Source organism: Coregonus lavaretus, assembly GCF_964263955.1.
Source record: "Coregonus lavaretus genome assembly, chromosome: 10".
Taxonomy (NCBI): domain Eukaryota; kingdom Metazoa; phylum Chordata; class Actinopteri; order Salmoniformes; family Salmonidae; genus Coregonus; species Coregonus lavaretus.
The window spans coordinates 58325409-58335819 of record NC_139997.1 but is presented as its reverse complement, the minus strand read 5'-3'; the positions used below and the strand labels follow the sequence as shown (position 1 = coordinate 58335819).

Here is a 10411-nt window from a genome sequence, read left to right as displayed (position 1 = left end):
TAAGATGTTGCTTCAATATTATCCACATCATTTTCCTTCCTTATGATGCCATCTATTATGTGAAATGCACCAGTAGCATGATGCTGCCACCCCCGTGCTTCACGGTTGGGATGGTGTTCTTCGGCCTGCAAGCCTGCCCCTTTTTCCTCCAAACATAACGATGGTCATTATGGCCAAATAATGGTTGCAGTTGCAAACCGTAGTCTATCTTTTTTATGGCGGTTTTGGAGCAGTGGCTGCTTCCTTGCTGAGCGGCCTTTCAGGTTATGTCGATATAGGACTCGTTTTACTGTGGATATAGATACTTTTGTACCTGTTTCCTCCAGCATCTTCACAAGGTCCTTTGCTGTTGTTCTGGGATTGATTTGCACTTTTCGCACCAAAGTACATTCATCTCTAGGAGACAGAACGCGTGCCTCCTTCCTGAGCGGTATGACGGCTGCGTGGTCCCATGGTGTTTATACTTGCGTACTATTGATTGTACAGATGAACGTAGTACCTTCAGGTGTTTAAAATTGCTCCCAAGGATGAACCAGACTTGTGGAGGTCTACCATTTTTTTTCTGAGGTCTTGGCTGATTTCTTTAGATTTTCCCATGATGTCAAGCAAAGAGGCACTGAGTTTGAAGGTGGGCGTTGAAATACATCCACAGATACACCTCCAATTGACTCAAATGATGTCAATTAGCCTATCAGAAGCTTCTAAAGCCATGACATCATTTTCTGGAATTTTCCAAGCTGTTTAAAGGCACAGTCAACTTCGTGTATGTAAACTTCTGACCCACTGGAATTGTGATACAGTGAATTATAAGTGAAATAATCTGTCTGTAAACAATTGTTGGAAAAATTACTTGTGTCATGCACAAAGTAGATGTCCTAACTGACTTGCCAAAACTATAGTTTGTTAACAAGACATTTGTGGAGTGGTTGAAAAACAAGTTTTAATGACTCCAACCTAAGTGTATGTAAACTTCTGACTTCAACTGTATATATATATATATATATATATATATATATATATATATATATATATGTATATATATATATATATATACACAGTGGGGAGAACAAGTATTTGATACACTGCCGATTTTGCAGGTTTTCCTACTTACAAAGCATGTAGAGGTCTGTAATTCGTATCATATCATAGGCTCTCACAGACCTGTTAGTTTTTATTTAAGAAGCCCTCCTGTTCTCCACTCATTACCTGTATTAACTGCACCTGTTTGAACTTGTTACCTGTATAAAAGACATCTGTCCACACACTCAATCAAACAGACTCCAACCTCTCCACAATGGCCAAGACCAGAGAGCTGTGTAAGGACATCAGGGATAAAATTGTAGACCTGCACAAGGCTGGGATGGGCTACAGGACAATAGGCAAGCATCTTGGTGAGAAGGCAACAACTGTTGGCGCAATTATTAGAAAATGGAAGAAGTTCAAGATGACGGTCAATCACCCTCGGTCTGGGGCTCCATGCAAGATCTCACCTCGTGGGGCATCAATGATCATGAGGAAGGTGAGGGATCAGCCCAGAACTACATGGCAGGACCTGGTCAATGACCTGAAGAGAGCTGGGACCACAGTCTCAAAGAAAACCATTAGTAACACACTACGCCGTCATGGATTAAAACCCTGCAGCGCACGCAAGGTCCCCCTGCTCAAGCCAGCGTATGTCCAGGCCCGTCTGAAGTTTGCCAATGACCATCTGGATGATCCAGAGGAGGAATGGGAGAAGGTCATGTGGTCTGATGAGACAAAAATAGAGCTTTTTGGTCTAAACTCCACTCGCCGTGTTTGGAGGAAGAAGAAGGATGAGTACAACCCCAAGAACACCATCCCAACCGTGAAGCATGGAGGTGGAAACATCATTCTTTGGGGATGCTTTTCTGCAAAGGGGACAGGATGACTGCACCGTATTGAGGGGAGGATGGATGGGGCCATGTATCGCGAGATCTTGGCCAACAACCTCCTTCCCTCAGTAAGAGCATTGAAGATGGGTCGTGGCTGGGTCTTCCAGCATGACAACGACCCGAAACACACAGCCAGGGTAACTAAGGAGTGGCTCCGTAAGAAGCATCTCAAGGTCCTGGAGTGGCCTAGCCAGTCTCCAGACCTGAACCCAATAGAAAATCTTTGGAGGGAGCTGAAAGTCCGTATTGCCCAGCGACAGCCCCGAAACCTGAAGGATCTGGAGAAGGTCTGTATGGAGGAGTGGGCCAAAATCCCTGCTGCAGTGTGTGCAAACCTGGTCAAGACCTACAGGAAACGTATGATCTCTGTAATTGCAAACAAAGGTTTCTGTACCAAATATTAAGTTCTGCTTTTCTGATGTATCAAATACTTATGTCATGCAATAAAATGCAAATGAATTACTTAAAAATCATACAATGTGATTTTCTGGATTTTTGTTTTAGATTCCGTCTCTCACAGTTGAAGTGTACCTATGATAGAAATTACAGACCTCTACATGCTTTGTAAGTAGGAAAACCTGCAAAATCGGCAGTGTATCCAATACTTGTTCTCCCCTCTGTATATATATGTACTCCTGAGGAGGATTTGCTGGCCAATAAGCAGTCTACTCGCATGAATATTTTTTATGACCGGTATAAGCCCACACCATTCTGTTGTTGGGGTACGCCCACACAATTCAAACACAGAAAAGCAGTTTTTGAAAAACTGAATTACAATTTTTGGAAGGAAAACAATTTCACTCATATTGTAAGTAATTATAGGACATATTTCATAGAAATCTTGAAACACTGGACAGTTACTTTAAAATTGACCAACCCCCCAAACCAAGATGCCCTTTTTACACTGAATAGAAATATAAACGCAACATGCAACAATTACAGTTCATATAAGGAAATCAGTCAATTGAAAAAAATGAATTAGGCCCTAATCTATGGATTTCACATAACTGGAATACAGATATGCATCTGTTGGTCACAGATACCTTTAAAAATAAGGTATGGGCCTGGATCAGAAAACCAGTCAGGATCTGGTGTGACCACCATTTGCCTCATGCAGTGCGACACATCTCATTCACAGAGTTGATCAGGCTGTTGATTGTGGCCTGTGGAATGTTGTCCCACTCCTCTTCAATGGCTGTTCGAAGTTGCTGGATATTGGCGGGAACTGGCACACGCTGTTGTCCACGCTGATCCAGAGCATCCCAAACATGCTCAATGGGTGACATGTCTGGTGAGTATGCAGACCATGGAAGAACTTGGACACTTTCAGCTTCCAGGAATTGTTTACAGATCCTTGTGACATGGGGCTGTGCATTATCATGCTGAAACATGAGGTGATGGCGGCGAATGAATGGCACGACAATGTGCCTCAGGATCTCGTCACGGTATCTCTGTGCATTCAAATTGCCATCGATAAAATGCTATTGTGTTCGTTGTCTGTAGCTTATGCCTGCCCATACCTTAACCCCATTGCCACCATGGGGCACTCTGTTCACAATGTTGACATCAGTAAACCACTCACCCACACAACGCCATACACGCCGTCTGCCCGGTACGGTTGAAACCGGGATTCATCTGTGAAGAGCACACTTCTCCAGCGTGCCAATGGCCATCAACGGTGAGCATTTGCCCACAGAAGTCAGTTACGACGCTGAACTGCAGTCAGGCCAAGACCCTTGTGAGGACGACGAGCACACAGATGAGCTTCCCTGAGACGGTTTCTGACAGTTTGTGCAGAAATTCTTTGGTTGTGCAAACCCACAGTTTCATCAGCTGTCCGGGTGGTTGGTCTCAGATGATCATGCAGGTGAAGAAGCCGACTGTGGAGGTCCTGGGCTGGCGTGTTTATGTGTGGTCTGAGGTTGTGAGGGCGGTTGGACGTTGTAAAATGACGTTGGAGGCGGTTATGGTAGAGAAATAAACAATAAATTATCTGGCAACAGCTCTGGTGGACATTCCTGCGGTCAGCATGCCAATTGCACGTTCCCTCAAAATTGAGACATCTGTGGCATTGTGTTGTGTGACAAAACGGCACATTTTAGAGTGGCCTTTCATTGTGCCCAGCACAAGCTGCACCTGTGTAATGATCATGCTGTTTAATCAGCTTCTTGACATGCCACCTGTCAGGTGAATGGATTATCTTTGCAAAGGAGAAAGGCGCACTAAAAGGGATGTAAATACATTTGTGCACAAAATCTGAAAGGAATAAGCTTTTTGTACATATCGAAAATTTCTGGGATCTTTTATTTCAGCTCATGAAACATGGGACCAACACGTTTCATGTTGCGTTTATATTTTTGTTCAGTATAGTTGGGCATTTTCTATGTTGTCCTGACCCCTGATATTCCTCATGATCATTTTAAGTAAGCCACTTTTTTCTTTACTATGATAACGGCTGACCCCAGAGTTGCTGCAGTGTCTATTGGAGAGGAGGGTAACAACACATGGAGGACTGTCACCAAATCCCCGTCTTCTCCATGGTCTCCAATACAGATGGCTCGCCTAACCTCATGATAAGCCGCAAGGTACCTGACTGACTGGGTTGAACACTTGAATGCATCCCAAATGGCACCATATTCCCTATATAGTACACTACTTTTGACCAGAGCCCTGTGGGCCCTGAATGGATATTTTCTTTCCTATGAGCCTTGGTCAAAAGCAGTGTACTATAAAGGGAATGGGGTACCATTTGGGACACAGGAAGACTTTGTTTATCATACTTAATTATGTTTGGGACATTAGCCAGGCCATAATACGACACTTACCAAGTATCACTACTGAGCTCCCTCTACTTACCGTCCTTGCCTTGGCAACAATGTTGAGCCTCACTTACCATGTTAAACATTCCTAATGTATTCATCTGATAAAACCGTCATAAATATTAAGTATTAAGGGGTCCTTCATTAGAACTGGAAGTTGCACTGATTTATAGAATTGTTAATTTAAGGTGTCAAAGCAATTACTCTTTTCTTCAATGGTTATGTATTGACTATCATATAATTGAATGCAAAGTACAGTGACTATGTGGACACTGAATGTATCTTCATTCTGATTTCAGGCTTGTGACTACTTGTCCATAGTTCTGTGAAGAATGTGTACTGTCTGATTTGAATCATCCTGTCAGTGGGAGTATTGTTGTTCTGCACTTCTAGTGTATTTTTATTCTGTGAAATAAACTTGATTTATACTGCAATATTGGGTTTGTTAAGTTTGTTCTGAATGGTACTCAGAGCTAGTGTGAACATGTCTAAAAGACAGTTGATCTTTGTATGCGTCTACTTAGAGGGCACAATGAAGTGCAAAAAGTACTTTATGGCAGAGCAATGCGCTAGATGGCATGCCATAGCGCTCTGTTGTTCATGACCACTGGTAGCTCCTGTTCTGAGTCGTGTCTCAGTAGATGTTTTCTGTGGTCTTTACCCATGAGTACCCACAGTATGAGTCTGCCACAGGAGGTTGGTGGCACCTTAATTGGGAAGGACACGCTCATGGTAATGGCTGTAATGGAATGAGTGAAATGGTATCACATTGTTTCCATGTTTGATTCCATTCCATTCGCTCTGTTCCAGCCATTGACCTGTCCTCCCCTCAGCAGCCTATGCAGGCAGCAAGCTCAGAATGTCCAAAACCATGAACAGTACAAAGTACAAGTGAAAACAAGTCCTTTGATATGATTACTGGATTAATTTCCCACTGAGGCATTTTCCAGGTTATATAGATGTTGAATAGGATGGCTGAGCTTGCATCAGAAAACATGCAGTCATTGACTTATGTTGGCCTCCTGGCATAAGGGAACTGTACCAACTCAATTTATAACCAGTTATTTTACTCCTTTTTTTAAATGTCAGTTGACCATGCTTGGATGTTATCTGAAATAAAATCATGCTGAACCACTCATGAAACATTTTATTTTGTCATACAGTGACATTCTTCCATAATGTTGACAAATGACACTGACAGCCTTCATATATTAACGTTATTTTCAGACATAGAAGCATTTACAACACTGACACATTTGCAGGAAAGCAGTAGTTCAATATTAAATTATTGTTCAAAGCGGCAGAAACTTCACATACAACAGTCTCAATGATAACTGACGTGCCCAAACTGGGCAATGACTTCAATCACTGCCTATACTTTCCCTCAAAATTAAACACTTTCCATTTGTTTGCATTTTCAATCTAGAGGGGGATGGTGTCTTACTGAAATTAGTTTGGCTTGTTGAATCTATTTATACTTAGCTTGTTGAATCTATTCTATCTATACATTAACTGCATTTCACAAAACCACTGAGGTCCTCCAGGAACTTGATGTATTCGTGATGTTCCATGGCAGTGCTCAGCTTGATCAGTTCATCAGCAAACGTGTTGTCAACCCCCCGGTCAGCCAGGAAGTCCATGAGATGGTCATACAGGGCCTGAGGTAAACCACAAAGGAAAGGCCAGTGAGAACTTCAAAAATTAAACCGCAACCATGTGATAACCTGTGACTCCTTTAGTGTGATACGCAATATAAGCCAGTCACCTTAACTGTCGAGGGAGTAGGTTTGCGGTGTCTAGAGACTAATACGCTTAATAATTCCTGGTTATAACTCATGTTGCTTTCTAAAAAGTGTCACAATTCTATCAAGGCTACATTAAGACCAATATTTAATATTGTAGGCAGTCAAAGTCATCATTGACACTCAGAAGTATCTGTAATGATATTTACATTTGCAGACAGATGGACCAAGATTCAGGACTTACCCAGTCCAGAGAGTCTGTGTTGAGTGTGTAGGCGGTCTCCTTCCACTCTACATCTCCCTCAGGCTGGAAGCTGACCTCACGGATGGCAAAAATATCACTCTCCTCTTCCCCTTCACCATGGCTTGCCTGGAAAATTAATTTAGCCTAACATTGTCAGATATATTGCTTATTAACTAAATGTGGTAAGAAACAAAGCAATAAAGCCTTAAGTATTCACCAACTGAGGGGGCATGCTTCCCAATTATGTTGATAAAGATGTCTTCTGTTTGAACTTGGTCTGGACTATACATGAAGCCAATGATGATACACTTGTAGGATAACTTACCTCATCTTCAGGATAATGGCAGTCAAACACCAAGGAATGTTTTGCCGCCTGTTTCGTCACCTCGACAACGAAGTTAGGTGATGACACAATATCTGGCTTTAAGGAAACAAAATACACATGGTTCAAAACCTAAACAATGTAACAGTGCAACACGTTCAGTGCAGTGCGTGTCCATTTTGGAAAAGACAGTACAAAGAGGTTTACCTCATTCTCTGCAGACTTCTGTGCCTGTGCTTGTTCAGCCTCCTCTTCAAAGTTAGGGGGAATACTGTTGTTGACGTTGAATGTGATGGTCACTCTGTAAAAGGACAAAGGGTCAGACAATGTAGAGCAGCTTATACAAAATGTAGTTCAAATTACTTTCAAATAATGTTAACCGAGTTAATTTTGTGCAGTTATGGATTTATTAATACAACATCTAGGTTAACACTTAATGTGGTCAAATAAAATGTCTGCAGTGATTGTATCGGTACCGGTAATTTACTAATCTACTTGGTGTAGCAGGCAGGCATAAACTAATATTGAGATGGTCTTACTTTTCTCCAGAAATTGTCCTGATGAGTTTGGCTTCTGTGCCGTTTTGCTGTAGCTCCCACCCTCCAGACATCTTGGGAAGAGTATTGCTTTTCTGGATCTTCTTCTCTTCTTTGATTTCATCCGAAAGGAAATCTGCAAAGGCTTTGTCTCCTGAAACCGAGCAATTATATTGGATCTTAGAACAGAAGACAAGTCAGTATTAGCTACATGCTAGTCATATATACTGACCCATAGATTATGATAATCAACCCTTACACATTACACCCACGTTCCATTTCCATGGTCACATGTGCATTGAATGACACAAAGATAGCTAGCCAGCTAACATCACATTCAATAGTTACTGATCGTTTCGTCATCAGCTTTGCCTTTTGCACTGCTGTAGAACAAGCAGTCTTGCCTGATAAACAATAAACTAACTATGAATATGACTAGCTACGGATAGATGTACACACGAATGTTCCACACATTGGGTGAAACGCATTGGTGACATTTATGTTGCCAATTTCGTCCAACCTGTCAGCTACATGACAACGGTTACATAAGTTGTCCATGTTTTGCATTCAGGTCGCAGCTATTCCTCCATTGCTTTACATACAGCTAGTTAATTATGTTCAACAAGTCCAAGTTGAGGAGGCATATTTAGCAGGTTAGGAGAACATTTTCACTAACCCTAACCCCTTTCCTAACCTTATCCTAATTATACTAACCTGCTGCGTAAATATAGCTGTATAGAAGTGGCGTGTTTTTAGGGAATGTCATATTTAGCAATATAGCCAACGTTAGCTAGCGTACTCACAAGAGTAGCTACTTAATTTAGCTAGTTATTACCTTCTGTATGTAGTGATCCACAGCCACACGACACAGGAATCAATCCTTTTGAACTGAAGAGTTTTGGTCTGTATCCCGATGCTGCCCCGTTTTGGCTCATCATCCAGAGAGACCGGGTGAAAGGTCGGACTGTTCCCGAGTTTGGAGAACATAATGTCGATCTCGTAAGAGGCTGGAGAGCTCGGGCCGAAAACATTGTGGTTGTTGAAATTCGAACTGCAGTACTCACCGCTTGGGAAAGAGACTTTAGCATGGTTATAGTTTGGTAAATTTGACTAGCTAAGAAAATACAAAGGTTTGATAAGCCCCGAGTTTCAGTTACCCGTTACAGACAGATTACTGCCTGAGAAAACACGTGTGGAAAGACCACTGATTAAAGATGGGAAGGACACCTTGAACTCCTCAAACTTTGAACCGGAAGTGATCACAAGGTCCAGCCCACTGAGGTTTTGCAACGTTTTTTGAAATATTTATTTAACAGAGCGGAATTGGAAGAGAGAAGCCTAACTCGACGGAAAATATGTCTCCCTCCAGTAGGTGGCAGTTTTTTGTTGTTTCGCCCACAAAGCAAGTTTTTGTATGGAGGTCAATGAGTGTCGAATTTGGTCAACAAAACAATGTATGGCTTATTTTATACGTGAGGTTTATTTGATCCAAAATAAGTTTCGTAATGCTTAAGTTGTTACGAGTGTACTGATATAAGTAGGACACGTGACATCCCAGCAACTTTGAGAAAAAAGTATCGAGATGGCTATGCATATTCATAGCTGAGGCTAGTAGCATAGCATCTCTCTCCATTGAATACAGGTAATTGACGTCAACAACCCTCATCGAATATTTAAAATAGGATTACAATAATTAGATGTATCCACCAATCCAAAGAAAGGAAAGGCAGGAGCTGACAGCCCACCTTGCCGCTTTGCCCATCGTTAGGGTGGAGAGGAAGGAATACCGGGGATAGGATAAAGTAATCCTTCTACCCGCCCTTACCCCACCCACCAAAAAATAAAAAAATATTCTAAAGTGGTTATCCCACTGGCTATAAGATGAATGCACCAATTTGTAAGTCGCTCTGGATAAGAGCGTCTGCTAAATGACGTTAATGTAAATGTAATCCATAATCTTTGGTATTAAAGATGCGCTATGCAGAAATCGTACCGCCATTTCCTGGTAGTTACAATTCTAATAGTTCTCCTAATATCAGTTTATTTGACAAAACAAGCAAGATAATCATTGTACCATCTAAACCACTGTGAAATATTTGTTCCATAACCAAAAATATTGTATTTTCAGTTGTTTGAAGCCGGTGTAAAAATGAAATGTAAGAACGGGAAGCATAGAAGTAGGCGCATAGAGCAGATCTACCGCTTCTTAGACTTGCTTTCAATGAGAATGCCAGATCTAAATTTGTAACTGTGAATTTGGTCAGGTTGCACACAAAAAATACATATCACAGCTTTAATAGTCAATGCATATATTGACTTCAGAAAGTATTCATACCCTCTGACCTACTCCACATTTGTTGTGTTACAGCTTGAATTCAAAATTGATTAAATTACTTTTTTTCCCCACACCCATCTACACACAATAGCCCATAATGACAAAGTGAAAACTTTTTTGGGGGACATTTTTATAAAGGTATTGAAAATGAAATACATAAGTATTCACACCCCTTTGTCGGTGATTACAGGTTTGAGTAATTGCCATATCTATGTCTGTATCAGCTTTGCACATCTGGATTTGGGGATTTTCTCCCATTCTTCCTTGCAGATTTTCTCAAACTCTGTTAAATTAGATGGAGAGCGGCGGTAAACTGAAATCTTCAAGTCTTTCCACAGATTATCATCATTATTTTATTTTTGTGAATTTTACCCCCTTTTTCTCCCCAATTTCGATCTTGTCTCAGCGCTGCAACTCCCCAACAGGCTCAGGAGGTAAAGGTTGAGTCATGCATCCTCCGAAACATGACCCGCCAAACCGCGCTTCTTAACACCCGCCCG

At 41.5% G+C, this 10411-nt stretch overlaps 1 protein-coding gene across 2 annotated transcripts; it reads right to left on the bottom strand.

Moving 5' to 3' along the window:
• Positions 1-5864: 5864 nt before the first annotated feature.
• On the bottom strand, positions 5865-8822 carry LOC311136442 (complement component 1 Q subcomponent-binding protein, mitochondrial-like). Of its 2 annotated transcripts, none has more exons than XM_084170570.1 (6): positions 8412-8822; positions 7580-7730; positions 7248-7341; positions 7044-7139; positions 6719-6844; positions 5865-6390 (listed from the first exon to the last, which is right to left on the bottom strand). In XM_084170570.1, the coding sequence occupies exons 1-6, from the start codon at positions 8662-8664 to the stop codon at positions 6241-6243; spliced, it is 870 nt and encodes a 289-aa protein (XP_084026696.1). In that variant the 5' UTR covers positions 8665-8822; the 3' UTR covers positions 5865-6240. The 2 variants fall into 2 exon arrangements, with proteins under 2 accessions (XP_084026696.1, XP_084026695.1); XM_084170569.1 differs by having other exon boundaries at positions 6719-6862; positions 8412-8798.
• Between the last annotated feature and the right edge of the window lie 1589 nt (positions 8823-10411).

What these genes read in the sequence shown, in the direction of transcription:
- LOC311136442 (XM_084170569.1), bottom strand. Translation starts at nt 8,664, where the DNA reads ATGCTAAAGTCTCTTTCCCAAGCGGTGAGTACTGCAGTTCGAATTTCA. An exon ending in TGGATCACTACATACAGAAG is followed by an intron (nt 7,731 to 8,411) that starts GTAATAACTAGC and finishes GCTCGGTTTCAG; the next exon opens with GAGACAAAGCCTTTGCAGAT. An exon ending in AGGACAATTTCTGGAGAAAA is followed by an intron (nt 7,342 to 7,579) that starts GTAAGACCATCT and finishes GTCCTTTTACAG; the next exon opens with AGTGACCATCACATTCAACG.